We start from the raw sequence: 20,747 nt of genomic DNA, 5'->3' as shown, positions 1-20,747 counted from the left end.
CGTTCCTACATTTTACTTACATGATTATTTACATTGTATTAACGAGAGGTAGAATTTACTATCTTTCTCAAATACAATAATCTCTTTCACGTGTCTATAGGGGTTTTCACGTTTCACTTATACATCACGCGATTGACGTAATAATAATACCTATAGAATAATATATCATAAGGAAACGTACATTGATTATTTACTTGAGATATTATTATAGAGTTAAGGCAAATTAACAAAACTGTTACATTGTTGGATTCCGAGTCGTAAAATCGAGTATAACACTTTTTTTAAGATCGTCGAGAATTTTATTTAAGTAAAATTAAGATTATAGTATTTAAGTGAAACTATTTTCAAAATTATTTCGAATATTCAATGCTTTTAAGACATTAGTTATTCTGAAGTAAGATAACCGAAGCCAGTGATTTTGACTTGTACGGTAGTTCTAATATTAAAGGAAAATGTAGAGGGGAGTAAGAAGGCAGTATTATGGAAAGAATTACCTGGAAGAATGTTTTGCGCTGACGTATCTATGGTCTTAGTAATCGTACATAGTGCGTTAGCGTCTACATGGGTCATCGGGTATACAACAACAGATTGACCTATATATACGTACAGATAAAACAAATTCAGTACACAATGAAGGATACATAGCTACTTACAATCCAGTTAACGATCTGTTAATGTTATATTTTATAGATCAGTCAGTCGAAGAAGATTTGTACTAAGTATTTCGAAATGGTTTGTCGCAGGTGATCAAAGGAAACACAAACACGTACTTGGAGTCGAAGCACGAACTGGAGCCGCCGATGTGGGCAAGCAAAGTTCGCTTCTTGCCGTACAGTTACCATCGGCGGACCGTTTGTATGCGCGTGGAATTGTACGGTTGTCCGTGGAACGACGGGATCGTGTCGTACTCGATGCCACAGGGTGACAAACGCGGCAATTGGGAGTTCTTCGACGCGACCTACGATGGTTACTGGGACGAACAGCTCTTGCGCGGCCTGGGACAACTGACCGATGGCAAGATCGGCCCGGATAACTTCAAGATGAGTTATTACGATTCCGAACGGGGTCAGGGATGGGTTGGCTGGAGAAATGACACCAGATCCGGCCATCCGCTCGAGATTAAATTCGAGTTCGACCACGTCAGGGAGTTCTCGGCTGTACACATTTTTTGCAACAATCAGTTCACCAAGGATGTGCAGGTAAATTCTGGAATTGAAGGGGTGCAACAGAAACTTGAAATCCCTTGATTATATCTTAAGATATAATGATTAAACTGACTATATTATTGCGCTATCAAAAGATACTATTGAGCTTACAGAATTCGTCATATGTTGTTTAGTCATTTATAAGATAAAAAAGGAACAGACCAAAATTAAATTTATAGAAGTAACTTTACGTGCAAAAATGTGAAATTTAACTCTTGAACTGGATAAATTGTTAGCTTTACAAACAAATCATTCTTCAATTCAAGTTCCTTATTTTATAGTGTATTTCTTTAAAGGAGAGATCTAACGTATACCATCACAATACCTGTTCACTGCAGTACCTTAGATTGATGACATTTGGGTGCTCAGAGTGTGGCGAACAGGCATTGTCATGGTCGGTGTTTCTTTGGGTTCTTCTTTTAAAGAACACACTATAGGACTGTCAACACTTAAATTCTATTTTACTTTCATCGTTGAAGGAAAACTCCTGGTCATCGTTGAATTACAAAATTATTTTAAATCTTCAAATCGTTAATACATTTCATTATGATAAAAAAGGCTGGAACGTTATGTTCGAAGAAATTTGTAAATTATATATATGGCGTTTAACAAAAATTGGAAATATTTAATGCGTCTTAGGGCCGTACAAATAATTAATGAATAAAACAATAATAATTTATCTTTATTAAATTAAATACGAAAACAGAAGTAATTTAAATATAAGGGAGGAAGATATGATTTTAACCCTAATTTTTACTAAATTTAATGTACTACCCATATTATTTTCTACATCTTTTACCGTAATTTCTACGGACATCTTATTGTGATAAAAGTATGACAATTTCCATACACTGAGTTAAGAAGTTACAGGTTAAAATTGTGTAGTCGAAAAGACGATAATTAGTTACAATCTTTTCTTATAGCGTTCTAAAGTTGTTTCTCTATACAACAATTTAAAAAATCACATATTACATATTGTTTTGATTCGGAACATTGTTTTTAAATAACTTATGATAAATATTAATACATTGACGTGTTTGTTCACGAAATACTACATGAGTTTTTCCGTCGCACTTATATAATAAAAAGGTAGGGCATTCCATCTTTAATTCAATGATCGTTACCAATATCAATATTCGGCGTGTAACCTGCAATGGAGTCAATTTTGTGTCGTGATTTGGAAGGTGGGGTAAAACGAAGGGACAGCAGGGGAAAGAGAAACCAGAGTCTTCCCCAACGTTTGCGGGTCGTGATCTTCGTATCCCCACGAACAAACCCTCGGGCAGATTTTTGGCCCCGAAAACAGTCACGTACTTATACGTTATACACCATGCACACCCTCAAGTCACGCTCGATGTCTGTTAGCCATCAATCCTAATTGTCTTGCTCCGTAATATTGAGTATATAAACTTCGTAATCAACTCTATAAATTTATCTATATCATAGAATGAAGCAAATAAGGTACTTAAATAAATCCATTAAATATTATGTCTTTATTTATAACTGATTGTTTATTCTATTTCTTAGAAAGTAACAGACATATATGTAACAAAACGTTAAAACATTAAAATTACAAGTAATTTAGTTGTCATATCATATAATATTCCATTACAGTATCCGTTAACAAGTACAATTAAAATTAAAGTTCGGAAGTGTTCATGACTATCAGGCAAGAACCATTCTAAGAAAGTGTAAAATTTTAATTAATTTTAATGCAGTACCTGAAAAAATTGTATGATAATGGGGACATATAAAGCTTGGTATAGCTTTAAGTTTACGTAAAGCATAGATTTAATTTTCGCCACAATTCTCTTATAATCGTTAGCATTGTACTTGAGAATTGATGTAATTAAAAAACTAGAAAGGCCGACAACCTCAGTAACCGATGTTTCATTTAAATTTTGGATAGTTTAAAAAGGAATACCTGCTTTTAAACGATTACACATTTATTCGTTCAATAATTGATTGATTCATTCAACATTCGTTACGTTAAATCGCACGCCAAACATCACATCTCACCCTTCACTTATTCATCATTCCAATCTCAATCGAATCTCTCGAGTCCCCTTTGTCATGAATACCTATTAAACGATAAAATTCCCCGATAATCTTCTTATCAACGCTCCCTTTGCTGCGTCATTTTCAAATTTCCTCCGTGATCCTTCACCGAGCATCCGCGAGAATGCACGAAAAAATGGGGATAGATGGTCGCGCGACAGGGAGGAAATTGGAAGAGCCCGGGGCGGCGAGTCGCCAGCGTGAACAGCGTCATGATACAAAGAGAAAAAAAAAGAATGACAATGAACGCTGGGAGGGGAAAAAGTGAAAAGTATCAAGAAAGGAAAAAGGAAGAAGCGAGACGCAGAAGAAAGAAATACAGATGAAGTGAAAAAATCGTGGCGAAATATGCGCGAGGATCTCGTGTCAGTCTTTAATCCGCAACCCGAGGAGGAAGAAGAGGGAAAGAAAAGTGGGAAGGGTGAGACGGTGGTGCACGCCATGAAATCCAGTTTCCACGTCGGAGTCAAGGTCGGACGTAGGATGGGTAACGAGGCGCAACAACGCCGGGCCCCTGGGTTTGGCTGGGAACGGATGAAAAGAGAAAGAGGAAACGAACCGCGGTGCGGCGGGCTGGAGGGCGATGCGATTTTACAGGGTGGCAACAACGGTCGCAGCCGCCCTAGGGGTCGTGTTGGTGCCGGCGACGCTGGGTGTTGGCCGTTCTCGGAAAATTTTCCGGCCCCCGCGTGCTTCCGGCCACGAATTTCTATATAATGGCTTTCGCCGCGGTATCAAGATTTATTTCAATGGAACCCCTCATTACCCTGGCCAGACCTCTGTTCCATAATCGAGCGGCGCAAAAGGGCTCGAAACAACAAACAGTCCATGGGGAAAGGAGAGCGGCTTTTAAGAAATGGAATTTCTTGCCACTCGCTGTCTCGCCGAATCTCGCCGCTGCTCGCTTCTGATTCCGTTTTATTTCCTCGGGGCTGAGGTTAAATGAAAAATTGTGGTCGGGATTTAAGTGCGGCGGAGGATATCGCGGCGTTGATTAGTCTTTGGTTAATTTAAATGAACGGAACGTTTTGTTTTCAGATTCTTCTTTTCCATTTCTTGGTAACTTTCGTTGAGCTATTGTTAGAGAGAAGCTTGGAAATGTAGGTTAGAAATTTGTAGCTTCTGATGTTGCTATTATGTGCTCAATAAATTAAATATATTGTACAGAAATATATTATGCAAGGAGATATAAATAAGCCATAATCTATTTAAAAAAACTGCAGATTAATGTAGAAAGGATATTAGATTGCGAATGAACGTTTAAAACAAAATTACTGTCCAGGAGTTTTATTACATTTCATTATTGAATCCCGGTTTTATGCTTTTAATAATTCTGTTGCCTTTAGAAATGCATAAATATATTACACCAATAAAATGGGAGAAACGTTTATGCGTTATGGTTACATGCGCACGCAAAACAGAATCAAATAAAAGCGTCAAGGAACTCTGACGAATCTTAATTCTCCTTAGATATATCCATCCATAACATCTCCAAGCTTATGCGTCGCATTAAAGTCAACGGAATAAGGCGTTTAACAACCTGACCAAAAAAGAAGCCACCGATTCGGTCTCCAGAGAAATGAAAAATCCAAAGGAGCATGATTTCACATTCGCCCCTCCTTTCACGTACGACGATCGCGACACAATGATCCGCGGATCGCAATGGCCGGGCCGCCTGCCGGCAGAAAATAGAAGTTTTCCGGGGCGACGTCGTTTGATGCGCGAAATCTCTATGTAATGGGCCTCGAAACACTCTCCCTACCGGTATCAAGATTTATTTGAATGGAGCGCCTCATTACCCGGCTCGGAGCTCGATTGTGCGCCCGCGACCGGGCAAGATGGAGAGCCCGTTGGAGAGGTAAGAAACGAGAGGTGGCGAGGGCAGCAGTGGCGGCGTTGCGTCTGGGGAGAGGGACGGCCGCGAAATAAGGAAGGAAGGAAGGAAGGAAGGAAGGAAGGAAGGTTCGTGGAAGACGGGAAGGGAACGTCGCGAGAGTACAGTCTCGAGTTAGGCTATTCTTTCTCTCTCTTCTGCACAATAGTGGCAAGCGACGAGCCGAAGGAGCAGATACGCCACGTATTCAAATACAATACCGACAGTCTGGCAAGTCGGCAGTCTATGACTGAGGTATGAAGCCCGAAGCAAAGGGGTGAGGAGACGGCTAGGTGGTAGCAGCTGCCACCCCTAAACGTCCCCTCCTATTAACAAGCGTTCGTTCGCGCGGATAGGACACGTCTTCTGAAAGACAGCACTTCAAAGCATCGCTAGTTTCGCTCCACCTACACGCCTCCACTACGTCCCCACCACCTTGTGGCCGTCGGTTCCGTCTTCTTCGGCTTCCTCATACTCTCGCAGACCGTCGAGCTTGAGCGGGCTTCGATGGTACACCCCCTTGAAAATCCATACGCGTCGCCGTTGCGTTCGTCTTCGGGGCTAAGAGAGTTAGATAATCTCAGCTTTGTAATCTCCGTTTCCACCCCGCTTGCGCGCCAACCATCTTCGTCACCCCCTTTGTCCCGTCTTCATCCAGCCTGCTAGCCGCGACAAGCTCTACCTCAAGCTTTCCCACTCTTAGTTTCCAGCGGGTATTCTCCGCGCGTAACTATCTTACGCTTTCTCGAGGTGGAATTAGCATTCCACGCGACTCCGTCTGCTGGAAGCTGCAGCCGCGAGAGGCTAGCAATTATCGAAGTCGTCGATGTCAACCCGGTGTTGCCTCTATAAAGTTGTTCGTTATAACCGTAATAAATAGCCCGGTGTATTTGTGGAAGAGGAATCGCGAGGATATATTAATATCCAGCGCTCTCCTTGGCGGAACCGTGCCGCGGTGGCTCCCGTGGGCTCTAACCGCGCAAGATGCTGAGTTATACGTATAATTAATGTTGAATATTAGACGGTGTATCGTGTTTAATGTGCGCGACGCACGGCTTAATTTCACTGTCCAGAGTAACCTTTTCGTGAGATACGCGGTCCGTTGTAATTTTCATCTGTGGCGGAAATTACATGTTGTTCGTTTATGTGAGTTTCTGCTGTTTGTTTGTAGAAAATGTTTATGAAAATGATCAAATGTATACAGATTTAGGTATATGGAAACGTTATTCTGCATTCTTTTACACGAGTTGAAGCTGTTGGGAGTTGTAGAAATGGAAACTATTTGTCATTAATTATACTTGTGTGTAACGACGAAAATATATACCATTTTACTGCTTCTGACGTAATATAAATGAATTAATAAAATGATATATTGGGATACATGCATAATTGAATAATATTTCTACAATTTCTGGAATGAGAAACTGACAACATTTTGGATGGCAGTGTGTTAGGTTTCCTAAAAAATTAAGTTTTTATAGAATATTCTGAACCCAGTGATGAACATAATGAATGTAATAATTCGTCTTTACTAAACACAAATCATTAGAAAGAAAAGAATAATTGGAATTAAATAACACACTTAATCTGAAAACATTAATAATTAATTAGTACTACAGATGGATCAAATTTAATAATCCATTAATAACAAATTAATCAGATTCAGGACACCAATTATGTATTTGGATACTTGCATTTAATTACTTTGAAATAAGACCCATACTGTAATAATATATGAAAAGATGCTTTTTTGTGCCTACAGGTATTTTCCGAAGCAAGTATAATGTTTAGCATCGGTGGGCGTTATTATACTGGAGACCCGATCGTGTACTCGTACATGGAGGACAGGATTTTCGAGCATTCAAGAAATATTTCAATAAAGCTCCACCATCGAATCGGCAAGTTCGTCAAATTAAGGTTTAGCTTTGCTTCCCGGTGGATTATGATCAGTGAAATTACCTTCGATTCCGGTGAGTATTACGTTTTATACTAAATCTTTTTGCATAACATACACATTTAATCAATTCAGAGATTATATAATACAATAAATACTTCAGTAAATAATATATTATATTTTTCAAATTTAATATTTATTTTTGAGAAAGTAAGAACGATAGATCGGAAATGTTTATGTGAAGATTAATTTTCATGGTTTATCTTACGGTATTAAGTAATAAAAATTATTATGAAATTCAATAGAGCTTATATGTATTTTTAACATAGGAAGAACACGTACGAATAATATTGAAGATTATTTAATGCTATTTTTCTTGTTAGCAATGAATTGAGGTGCGATTATAATGTCATTAGTTTAAAGAATAAATTTGGTATTAGCAGCAAGTTATTTTTATATCATACGTACCAAATGAAATGAAATAATTTTACAAAATCGTTCTCTCTATTAAAATTTTGTCTTGAAAACCCACACGAACATTTTCCGGTACCTAATGGAAGTATCCATAGTTTACTTTTTACTACATAAAGTATTTTTATTAGACGAAAAACAATGAAAAATGAATGAAATGGAAATAATGTTAATTACGTATAATACTTACAAAAGCAACATTTTGTAGATTTCAATTGATATTAAACTGTCGATGAAGTTAAGAATAAAGTCATAGAAGGGTCTTACTACATCTGCATAAATTGGTTATCATAGAAAAGATCTACGTAAATAATTTAAAATATAAACTTCTGAAATTGTCTATTTAAAAATAGGATTAAGCAATATTCCTCCCAGTACACAATAGCTACAGTACAACCTCGGCAGACATCGTGTGTGCATATCGAGATCAGGAAGGATTTTCTGTTGCAGACATCGGTCACGGCAACTTCACCCCCGAAGCGCCGCCCACGACCGAGGCACCGAGATTGCGGGATCGGATCTCAGCGCGTGACAATCCTCTTCAAGCCGAAGTGCCAGTCGTAAAGCAGGACGATCCCACTTACATGGCGGTGATCATCGGCGTTTTAACCGCGGTGATCCTCCTGCTGGCTGTCGCGATCTTTTTGATCGTCTCGCGGCACAGACAAAGGAAGAACTTCGCCAGTCCCTTGGGCGCGAAAAGCGCGATACCTTCGGGCAACCATCAACACCTGTCCCCAGAGTCCGCGTACGGTACCACAGAGAAGGACCCTTCGTTGATGACTTATAGAGTCGAGGAGCTCGATGATCGGTACGCAGGAACCAAACTGACGACGCTGCCCCGCGACCTGAACGATCGGTTGCTGGGCGATGTCAGGCTTGACGAGTACCAAGAACCTTTTCACGAGAATAAATACCGGGAACCACCCCACGCAGCTTACTATGGATACAGTACTGTTGTTATAGATAACAAGGATCTTCATGACAGCGTTGAACAGTCTGGTAAGTATGATTAATTGCCCGAGAGTTTTATCTTACTTCGTTTCGGAGATGTTTGTCTTATAATGAGTTCAGAAAATTTTCACGAAGGTGCGATTAAAATAATTTATGATCGGAGTAATATGTAATGAGTCTTGATATTTTGGTTATAATAAGTTTATTAAATAGTTAATAACGAACGCGCGTAAAGAAGCACGAATAAATAAAAATTAATTACTTTTTCGAGTGGTATTAAATAAAGTTGCACTGTTTAAACAGAGATTAATTGTTTTGTTATTATTTCCGTACACTCTCTATCTTATTGTATTTGAAACAGACACAATCAGTTTAAGCTATTTTAATAATTTAGCATAGAAACTTTTGGTATTGTATTTTCGATTATAAATTTCCAATAGTGCTTTTTACATTTATTTGATACTAAAGTTTCATTGTTTATCGATTAGGAAGTACTTATTGTTATCCCGTAAAAAATATTCACACGTACTTTGTTATGAACGCAACACTCCTGATGTATTTCCCTTCGAGATGACATTTTAATAATTAAACAAGACACATTTCAAACTTGCTTACAGATGCCACTTACGATTACGCAGTACCAATGCCCGTGCCTAGTGTAAGCAGCGACCAGGATAGCGTATTCTCGAAGTCTTCATCAAGGGGTAGTGCGAAGGTATGTGTTTACTAACTTAATCTTCATAGTCTAATTTCATTTTTAAAATGTATCTAATTCACACACACACACACATCACAATCTCTTATGTTTGTAATTGAAGTTAACCTTCGGTTACTTACATGTAAAAATAGTTTTGCAAATAAATTTTGAATAATAAACATTAAAGAAGATCGTCGGTCTCTTGTAAGATCATTTGTTACAGTAAAAGATAAAACATAACGCCCAAAATTAAACTTTAATAATATTTGTTGTATTTTTATTATACTTTATCATCACGGTCTTAATTATTACATCTTACGCGTGTAATTCTTATTAACAATTTAAAGGATTCAATTATTTGAAGTGTTTTTAAGTTTATTTAAAATTAATTATGCAATTGTACATTATTATCACTACAGATTAATGTTACCATACAATTGTTTACGTAATATTTATCACTTCCCACCGTTTCGACAAATTCAAATTCACCCCGAACGCATAAACTGTAACAATCATGGCTGCGATGAAATGATCAAACACTGTTCACAATTTCGGTACAGACGGAGCAACACGTTTCATTTTCTTCTGTTGTGCCGTTGCGCCAGGCGTGCTTGCAGAGCTTTTTCCCTCCGCCACCGCCGCCGATGAGCGCGCCGCCCCCTCGAGGTTCCAGCAATCTGACATACTCGAACCCGCCGAGCCCGGAGCCAATTTGCGAGCGCGAGCGCAGGGGAAGCAAGCGCCGCGAACACTCGTTGCACAGATACGCGTAAGGACCCCTGGTATCCTGCGGAATGCACGCGGCACGCCGCTGGATCAAAGGTACGATACAGTTTCGTACTCGACGTAGAGAGGTCACGCGATAAATCCCATCCTTCAGCATCCACGGGCCCTTCGCGAGTCACCTTTGCGTTCTAAACCATCGAGGCACGATTTCAATTTGTAAATAATCCAATTTAAATTATCCATGCACGTGAACATTGATACGATCGGTTTTTACGTGAGTTTCTCGACCAACTTTAGATCGTCTTTAAGTTCGATCGTTCGTGAGAAGGTGTTGGATGTTGAAGGGTTAGCGAAAGAATAGGAGGAGAAACGGAGAATCAAGTAGGGGAGACAATGCGAGATATATCTCGAATCGACTGCACCGATCGAGCAGAAAACGAACGCTCCGAGTTCGAACCGCGTCGTTCACCGCGTTTAAATTTCGAAGCAACTAATTAGAACGCGTAGCGAGTCGGTGATCGACGCAGTCGATTCCATCGACATCATTCTCGATGAACACTGCCATCAGCGCACTTTCCGAGCATGCTATATACCTAGTAGCGGGTGTGTACCTCGAGTATCGTGCTCTAGGGGACTTAACCTACTTCCAGCGATAGTAGGCAGAACGCGTAAACCGGAGTTGTAACTACAATAATTGGCATATCAGTTTAACGACGGCGCGCGCTCGCGCTCCGTCGACTCTTCTGGAAGTTCTGTTCGCGATATACGTCCGAGGCGATCGCCGATCCTCGAATACTCGATGCCCCCGACCGGCGGTCTCGTCTACGATTTCTATTTTCTGCCAGTTTTACCAAGTACAGGGTGTGCACGACCACGAACCAACAATTATTAGTCACGCCTCGTTAGCGCGTAAACAATCCATCGGTTTTTTATACACGCGACAAGGGACGAGTCGGGGACTCGATTTGCGGGATCGAACGTGCACGTTGTCAATGGAAAATATGCTTCTCACGTTTGCTTTTGCTTGTTATCTTTTACGGACATTTTTGTTATTACCTCAGGTTTCATTAATAATTGTTTAAGAATAAATTGCGTAAAGGATACAGGATGTTCTTGCAGGTGAATATTGGTCTACTCGAATTATTTATCCGGTTCTTCAAGAATGAACAATTTAAAAAAACTTTTTATTTGAAATATAAGATACATTACATAATGTGATAATATTCAACCGTTTCAAGCGAATAATTTGGAAAGGACAAATGAGGAAAAAGTACATCGAATCTTTTACACGAAGTACATTTACTGAATTTCGTCAATTCTTAATAATCTCGGAAATGCGAAGGTGATTTTATTTAATATTAATAAGACTTTTTATATTACATTTTTATATTAGATTTTTTACATTACATAAACACAACGACGTAGGTATTTGGCTCGATCTAGACATCTCAATCACCTATAACTGTCCACAAAAAAGGATAATAAATTCGTCTTCATGTTTCGAAGCTTTAGGAGCATTATTAAAAATTGATCGAAAGAATCAATGATACAACAAAAAGTGCTTATCCAAGCTTTTTTTCGCATTCTATTTTAATGTGTCCGAATTGGCAATTATTTAAATGGTTTATCTTTTCTAATAACCATTCATTCGCAGTAACCTATTTAACTTGTTCTATAATTACCTAATTTACCAAATAATTCGTTCGATTATTGAAATCGGAATGAAAATCGGATTCTATTTCTCATTCGTTCTACGAATCAAACTGTACACAACACCGATCATCCCTCATCCAGGCAACAGATGCTAATAAAGCGGACACCCTGTACATCTTCCGCAGACTTCTCCCCCGAGACACATGGGCGAAAAAAGTTATTTCAACTCTCTCTTAAATTCCAAGCTGCGGCTGAGTTACAGGCTTCTGTGGCCCCACCCAGCCTAAAAAAAGAGTCATATTTTTCGTTGATATCGCGCACGCACACAGGGCTTGCGTGCTCCGAACGTTTTTCCGCTCACTGCCACAATTCTTTCGCGGCGCGTAACCGTGCAGAGGTGAGCGCAGCTTCGTCAGCATGGCCGTTCTGCGATACCTACCCTGTCGTTTCGGTTCCGCGTTCCCCGCGCGGAAAGGAACGCCGACTCGCGATAAGGAATCCGCGCGCGAACCGAACGGATTTCCAGAAGACGTCCGTGGGTTTAAATGGTTTCGTCTGTTCAGCGCGTATGTGCAACCGGATCGAGCTCGCTATCGATCCGAACACCGAGGCGAATACGAGGAAAGCGACAATGGAATGGCGAGCAGCCTCTTTTCTGTTTTTTAACCCCTTGCTGTACGATCTTACGATGATTCTCGTCAAATTTATTTGATTACCAAGTATCTGTAACATCGCACAGATATCGTGCGTTCATTATAGGTACGTAAACATAATATTTTATTTCGACTTTTATACAATGAACGATACTGAGTCTCATTCGTTATTATACAAAAAGGGGTTAATATGTTGAGTTGTATCGTAAATCTTTAATACTTGTTCTCCGAAATAAAATTTTTCTGCGATTATTGTGTTCATGGTAAATGTTATAGAAGGTGTTCTATAATTGATGGTTCAACAAGGAAAAATGTGGTGTGACATAAAAAACTATTTCGGATTTAATATTATAAATTAATTTAATATTTAATATTGTTTTATAGAATAATTTTTATTTTAGATCTCGTTCAAGAGTAAATCAAGGGTGAATATTTGTCGAACACTCATGCATTTGGTTGATATTTGATCGAATGTAGATAGTGCAATCGAAGGGATTATTCTATGTATGAAAATGTGGAATAAAATTTTTTCATTTGAGATCTCGCTTTCAGCAAAATCGAGTTTGAACACGTTCTATTGGCAAATAGCCAAACACAGGTGCGCTTAATAGATCTTCGAATTGGATTTTCCACAGAACGAAAATTTGAAAAATTTCGTTCTATCTTTTTGAATCATTTATTATTGAGTGATACGAGTGAAGTACTTTAGTAAATTTTCTATTTTGTTTTTTTCAAATAGAAAACCTTATCTTAACAAAGACAATTTAGTCCCCAACTGCGATATACTTTTTCACTTAAAACGATCTTCTGTACGAGGATGAATATCTTTTTTCTTTTCTCCAAAAGTTTATATTATCATATTTTGAAATTTAGATAAAAATTTACTGCCGATAACATTAAAATTACTTTCTTTGTAGCGTGCAAATCACTTTCAAGCTGTTAAAATACCGATAGAATCTTCTGTGTAGACCGTTGGAACATGTGCAGCAGATTTAACATCATTTAAACCTTGATTGAATCCGAGCAACAAGTGCCGGAAGTGCTCGTTTTTCACTGCTCGACGTTTTCACCGTTTTTAAAGCGTTTAACTCGAATTTCCGCTAAAACTAAAAATCTGATAACAGAATTTTATACAGAAAGAAAACAGTTGTTTGACTGGTATATTGAATATTATTGACTGTTACATTAAATTTGTGGAAAAGTAGCGTCGGTTGCATGAACATATCAGTGACTGTACTAGAATGTTGTAGCTTTATTTAATCAATTAAACAATGTCCATTGTATGTCATGTTTCAATTATCTACTATATACTTTAATGTTTAATTAATTCCTTAAAATAATAATTTTGTCTTAGTTCGATCAAAAACCGACATAATTATAAAACACCACGGACACAACGTAAAAAGGAAAGCACACCATAGAAGAATTTTATTTGAAAAATTAACTGACGATGCAACTCAATATTATCTAATAATCCGACTCATTTCAATCAGTCGCTTTGATTAATCTCCATCGATTCACGGCTCGAATTGCGAATCGAATTGTGTATGAAAGCGTAAGTCGATCCGCGATTCGATTCGTGAAGAATCGACAGGAATAATTAGAGTATCTATCGTGGAGAATTAGTAAGAAAGAAAAGAGAGGGATCGACGGGGGATTCGCGGGAAACAAGGGAACGTTAGCGAGTTTCGATGCAGCCTCACACAAGACTGATGTCAAGTAAAATAATGGTGTATCCTGATTAGCGCGACTGTGCACACGCGCGCACGCGCACACATATTCGAATGTATTATTTATTATCGCAGCATATAGCGCCCCGTAACGGATCTTTAATTTATATACGTATATACATACACGCGTATATATGCGATATACATATATACATACGAGAGTAAGGAGACAAGAGGAGGGATAAGAAAATAAAAAAATATATATAAATAGATATATATACAAGAGAAAAGAGCAGAAGGTAATTACGTATTATCGGCGGATTTTAAGCGTATGATATAACGATATATTGTAATAAGCCCGACTTTATTTCTCTATCACTTACCGACATCGCCTTCATGCAACGAGGAAAATCGAGATATTAACCAGACGTAAGGAATCGACAATACAGGGATGAGACAACAATAATTAAATACATGTGTACGTAATGAGAACGCGAGCAAGAAAACGGGGGAAAGGGCAAGAGGAAAGATCGTGTTACGGCGTGGAGAAGGGAAATCGACCACATTGTGATATATTAAGCAAATTAATAGTAATAAAAGCGAATCGTTTTCGGTTCGGGAGAAAAGCGAACGGGAATCGGCTCGTGGTTTTATAGGGATGAAGTCGCGCGGTGAAGGGTAGCGCGAGTTCACGCGTGTTTTGCTGTAGAAACCTTTCGTTGAACCTCTTCCGAACTAACAGCTTGTTCTCTAGTTTCTCTTTTTACCGAACGACTGAAGGGTACTTCGAGTGATTCCTTTCGGTATCTGTTCTCAGGTCTGTCTCTCGTAGAGTGTCCCGAGCATGATTTCACTTGGAAGACGTTCGGCGAAGGGCTCTCCCGACGGAGACGAAAGCACGCGTAGCATCTACAACGATCGGAACTTAACTATGTATATTTAGTGTTTAATCGTCGATATCGTCGCCACGTAGAATGTTAAAGTAAACCGTAAGCGTGACAGCTTCGAGAGTGCTTCGAGTGTAAATATAACCGTTAGGGACCTCGTGACACGTACCTACATTTACACAATCTATTTCATGCGTACACACATACACACGCAAACAGAGACACGGATACCCACACGTATACACTCCTTTCAAGCGCCTTAAGTTGGGGGGCAAATAATAACTTCGTCGCAATAATAATCGTCGTTTCTTTTCCTACTCTTGTTCACTTCTCGATTTTACTTTGATGGACGCGAGGAAAGAGGACAAATATCACACGCAAGCGACTATTTTTATGTTAATAATTAGGCGGCGGAATGATAAGAGGACGACTGCTTCGAGGCTCTTCAGTGTCGTTCGTAAGGGGACAGGATTACGATTCTCACGCGCTTGAGCTTCTATAGTCGAAGGGAAAATGAATTGGACGCTCAAGGTCACTGTCCCACCACGATCTATAGTTCGTTTATTATTCTATTGCATATGCCGGTGCTGTCGACGAGCTGGAACTCTTGACAGGTCCTCGTTCAACGAAGTCTGGATACTTTTGCCAACTTGTAAATTGATCATTAACTGAAAATGAACATTTTTCAAAACATTCTCCAAACTACTATAGTCACGATGATGTCATCGTTACGCTCTATTACGAACTATGAGATATACCAACATTTAAATAAAATTCCTTTCTTGAAAATGGTAGATATTAAAAAACTGGGGCGAATATTATTAACGTAGCACGAGTATTTTGTGTATATAGCAATCGGGTCTGAAGATAGTTTATATTTGTAAGTTATTAATACTTTCCATTAAATAGATATTGAAGTCTTATAATTATTTGTGGGTTACTTAACACTTGAACAATCGCATATCATTTCTGCTAGCTTTTAAATAACTTTTAAAATAAATTACTACTATATAAAATTACTTTAAGTAGACAATTGTCATTAGTAGCAATCTTAGTAAATAAACTCAATCAATTCATTATAATATTTTTAAGTATTTAGCAACTACGTACCGAACAAAAATTAAAACAAGAAATCTCGTGAGGTGTTCATAACTAACCTCAGGAGTATCATTTTGTTGGTAATAGTTACTTAGCAACCAAACAAATTATTCATTCCTCATAGATTATTATTCTTCCTCGTATTTACTGCAAAGGATTAAAATGATTGATTATTCGTTCATTTCAAAATACGTATACATCAACAATTTCCTATGTAGCATCGTTCACTGCTAGCAAATTCAACGTTTCAATAAATAGTCATGCTCCACCGCACCACAGCTTTAAAAGCGGTACAGCGAGGAATTACCGTTGGCAGAGTGGTGGAAGACTCGAGTTCCAAAGCATCGGTGCGACAGCACCGGCGCGAACCTATATGCAGCGCCTGTCTATCCGCGGAACAAAGGGAGGAAGTTGACACGGTGTAAAAGTAGGAATCGTGTCTGGACGTGATTCACTGCCGACCGAGGAACGGTCTCGAGCGGCCAATTGACTTCGATCCCGACTATAGTTCGGAGCCGTTCGGGTTTCGCGCTTCCGATGACAGGCGTTACGCGCTCGTGAACAGAGGGAAAGCGAAAGGCGAGAGATCCTTATCGCGCGCCGCAATTTTTCACTGAACTTCTGCAATAACCCCGGGCACCGAGCATTAAGTACCTTGAACTTCCTGCACTTCCAGTACCTAGGAAGTTACCCCCCTGGCAATAATCGTCAATTTATCTTAAGCGTGCAGAGGCGGTAGGGAGTGACGTTCACGCGCGGACTATACGTTAAGGAAGAATTAAATCAATAACCTGGCTGGGGTGCGAGGGGAGGATCGAGGGGGTTAGATTGTAACGGGGGGTAGAGGAGCAAAAAAAATAAAGATGAGGAGGAAGGTGAGGAAGGAAGGAACGAGGACGAGAGAATGGAAGAAGAGAGAGGAAGATCGTTAAAGCGGTGCTGCTCTCCGACACGGAGAGGTAGATAAAGATGACGGAGGAAGGTACTCTCGTGCCTGCTCACGGCGTACTTCTTAGCGATACTTTATGGTTCCTTTGTGCGCCGAAGCTGCATGCTGCCGACATGTCAATGACAACGCCAAGTGTGCACCGAGATCGCGGCGATATCGCACGGCCGTTTTAAATCGTCGCTGCGCCGCGGTACCGAGCTTATATTCCGCGGGTTCCGTTAAACTTTCCTCGCCTAAACCCTTCCCGTAATCTTGCTTCTGTCCCGGGAAGAAATATCGCCGACGGTTTTTCTGCTTACGGAACAACCGGCCCGCGCGGTGCCGCTGGTAACCGACTGATTAAACGAATCGTACGATCGATAAATGATTTCACGAGGAAGCGAGTTTCGGAAGTTTCGCTCGACTTGTTACGCCGTTTGTGTGTTAAGGGAGCCTTCGCGCGCATCAAACGGTCGTAACTTTTCGTCGGGTGTCTGAACTCCGCCGGGCGAATTCACGTTTCCGAGATAAATCAGGGACGGCGTTGCTGCGTGGAACATCTGTATTTGGGAACTACGTTAAAAATTGTTCTTTCAATGCTCCAGGGATACTTTTCTCGGGCAGAAGTTTCGAATGAAAGAATTCAGATTTTCGGAGATCTAGACTCGGAGCTTGAAGGTTTAATGGAGCGCCAAAATAACTTAAGCGCAATTATCTAATGATTGTCTTGGTGACAGTAAGAATCGTAGTAAAGAACAACAAATTTTAACGACTTAAACTGAAATAATACAGTTATTACGAATTCTATTGTAGAGATCACACGAATCCCTACCACGTTAAACGTCGGATGACTCTTCTAGCTAGGAAATAGAATGTTTTTATTACAATACCTCCTCCTTTAAAATAAATTTGATACTTTTAAAGCATAAAATATGTGAGGCTCTCGCATTGATATGTATCATCACATTTTTATGATTTACTTAATTAAAAATCGCCATTTTATTCTAACCGTTTAATATAAGTATTCTAATGAATATCAACTCCATTTGACACACATTCAGTATTATTAGCAAATTAAATGATTGCTAACTCTTAAAATGGTATTAAACCAGTAAAAGCACTCTATACCCTAAACTTTCTCCGTCAACAGAATGGTTAATATAAAATAAAACCTCCGAACAAAGCAAATAAAAGCAACGAAGTAATGTTCTTCAAAATCTTCTTCATGAACGTCACGATACAGTTTCCAACCAAATTCGACATCCGTAGCTCCGCTGCATATTCGGCGGAACGATTACCATTCCCAGCGACTTCTGTTTCCTGGCGCGCCCTTTATGAGCTCTGTAATTTTTTCTTCGTGGCGAGACGTCGCGTCGGTGCCGATACGCGGAGATACGGGAACACGGTCCGCCGATATCGGCAAGATACGGCGCGATCGGTTCTGCATCGGTACGCACGATACAGAAAACACGGGGCTAGACCGAGGCAACCGGAGGAACTCCCGCGGTATAAATCACCCGTTACAACCCTTTTTCAATCCGACATGAGAAATGCGGGAAGAAGCTCGCCGTCGGTGGAGGGTGGGGAGCTAGGGTGGGGTGGACAGCCAGGGGCCGGGGGGACTGGCCCATCTTTTATTCGACGACGACGACGTACAAGTGCGTGCGCGTACACGCGAGACCCATGAGGAGAGGACGGGAGAAAAGAAGAAGGAAAAAAGGGACGGAGTGCCGTTTGATCGACCGGCCCTCCGGGCTGCATTATGCACGCGTGTGCGCCGCGCACACGGTCTTCTGCGTATCGGTACGCGAGATCGCTGAGAAAACTTTGGTCTAGCTCTTTCAGTTGATTACCACCGCGCTCGGACTTTCGGAGTAACGTGGATTTATCGGTTCTCGGATTTGGTTGAGAAACTTTCGATAAGGTTCGACCCGTACAATATTTTGTTTGGCGATTGTAGATTTTCGTCGATTGTCTTATTTGCATGCATTTCCATTTCACATAGTGGGAAATGTAAGTCTGTAATGCGAGTGATTAGGGGTTCGTTTAGCTGAGAATGAAAATGTAATTAATTTCGGGAAACGTCTTAATGTCAATATTTATACATTTTTAAACGGAGAAGAGATTCCTTTATGTCATTTAACTCCTTCATTGTTTTATAATATCAAGATAGACTGCATAGTTGAGCAGATTTCAAATGGACATCACTAAATGTTATTATCTATTTTCCTTAAATCAAAATTAAGACTGTATTGTTGTATTGATATTTATTTTCTAGCAAACGATTAGTGCCAAAGTAGTTTTAGTTATTGTAGTTGCGAGAAAAATCGTAAAGCGGGGAGTTAACATTTTCAATAAACTAAGTTCAAACTAATCTCAGTATCAAGAGTACGCACAAGTATTCTTAATTAACAATCTCGCAAACATCATCTTCAATAACTCCGTTACAAATATATGACACTAAGGATGTATCTACAAGTCACACATAAAAAATTTCCGTACGTTCCAAAAAAATTTGAATCGTTCAGTTTCTATGTTCCTAAAAACAGAAATATTTATAAAAACAACTTAATTTCCATCGCTCTAAGAGTCATCGAATTTCTGGATAAAAGGAATATACAAACACATAAAAGTGATTCTGAATTTTCCAAGTTCGGAAATGTCGAAGTTAGCCCGACGGCTTCACCGCGATTTAATACGAATGCCGTTATTTCTTGACAGTCGCGGTGTCGGTGCACATATTCGGCGCGAAGGCAATTCGATCGATGTTTCGTTCGGATTGCGCGGGTCCGTCGAGCGGTGTCCGAGTAAAAAATTCAGGAACCCGGCGAGAGGTTGTTACGTTGACCGGCGTTGCGCCGGCATTGATCGTATAAATATGAACGACCGTTCGGTCGATCAGTTTACGTGAGGTCGCAAGGTGCACGCGAATAATCTGCGGTGAGCAGTCGCGGGGGTCGGGAAAACAACGACAACGGGTTTATATCATAGGTTTAATAGGGTCGACAAGTTAGAAACGTTCTCGCCACCCACCATCCCTGATACTATTAAACGCGCCGCATTATTTCTCAATGTATATAGCGATTGTAATTTATACATGTATGTGTAATACGTATTATAAATACGCCCGTCGTGGCACGGGGATTGCGACCACTTTGTATATAATTGTATTATATAGCGTAACGAAAGAATTGTACCGCGGCGAGAATGGGGGTAATAATTATACAGAGCGCGAGAGTGCGGTAGCGGTCCGCGAAGTGTTGTAAAATTTTGGGGGACTACGAGTACCGCTGTGAGTGTAATTATAACTGAATCAATAGCATAACGAGTACCGGATGCATATTTGATATTTGTGTGCCTGTATCCCTTTTGTATGCTAACGAGATAGACGAAAATAAAAAAAACTATACATATTATATTGTACTAATTGCGACGGTAGGGGAACTACGAGTAAACGAGGTGTAACGTGCACACACACGACTTACACGCAAGAGAAAATAACGCGTACAGAACACTCTCTTCCATTGCATACACGAACACAGACCAGTCTATCTGTCCTGGGTGGACGAAATAAAACTTTTAGCAAAGCGAAATCGAGTTTTTGTAATATTATACCCTGACCGACGTTCCTGTTCCTCTACTGTCCCGGCTCGATTCGTTTTATTCGTGACTCCTTTCTCCCTGTCTTGTCATCTACAGCTTCCAGTGGTGTGAAACTTTTGCTGTCTGGATTAACTGAGAAACGAAACTAATCTGATGCGAGAACTTCTGGACAATAAGATATTCATATTTTTTAGTCAATCAGATGCCTTCGTTATTATCTGCAATGAGGAAAGATAAGAGACGATTGAACAATTGTTTAAATAATATATACATCTTTTACCTTACCTTATGATTTATTTGTCAATTGTGATCGATACAACTACTTTAGTTAATAATTTATTAGGGAAAGAAGAAATTTTTATCCTTATTCTATGTCT

At 39.7% G+C, this 20,747-nt stretch overlaps 1 protein-coding gene across 3 annotated transcripts in view; it reads left to right on the top strand.

The window, feature by feature from the left end:
• LOC116424264 (discoidin domain-containing receptor 2) overlaps positions 1-20,369 on the top strand; it is a 160,819-nt gene extending 140,450 nt beyond the window's left edge. For 2 of the 3 annotated variants that reach the window (XM_031970431.2, XM_076369523.1), the window contains 5 exons: positions 744-1,199; positions 6,899-7,106; positions 7,952-8,503; positions 9,073-9,170; positions 9,758-20,369. In XM_031970431.2, the coding sequence (XP_031826291.1) occupies positions 744-1,199; positions 6,899-7,106; positions 7,952-8,503; positions 9,073-9,170; positions 9,758-9,925 (1,482 nt within the window). In that variant the 3' untranslated portion in view covers positions 9,926-20,369. The remainder of the gene's footprint in view (positions 1-743; positions 1,200-6,898; positions 7,107-7,951; positions 8,504-9,072; positions 9,171-9,757) is intronic. The other variant, XM_076369522.1, reaches the window with a different exon arrangement.
• The last annotated feature ends 378 nt before the right edge of the window (positions 20,370-20,747 follow it).

Source organism: Nomia melanderi, chromosome 7 (assembly GCF_051020985.1).
Source record: "Nomia melanderi isolate GNS246 chromosome 7, iyNomMela1, whole genome shotgun sequence".
Classification (NCBI taxonomy): domain Eukaryota; kingdom Metazoa; phylum Arthropoda; class Insecta; order Hymenoptera; family Halictidae; genus Nomia; species Nomia melanderi.
Note: the sequence above shows the minus strand (reverse complement) of the source record. Positions and strands in the feature narration are given on the sequence as shown.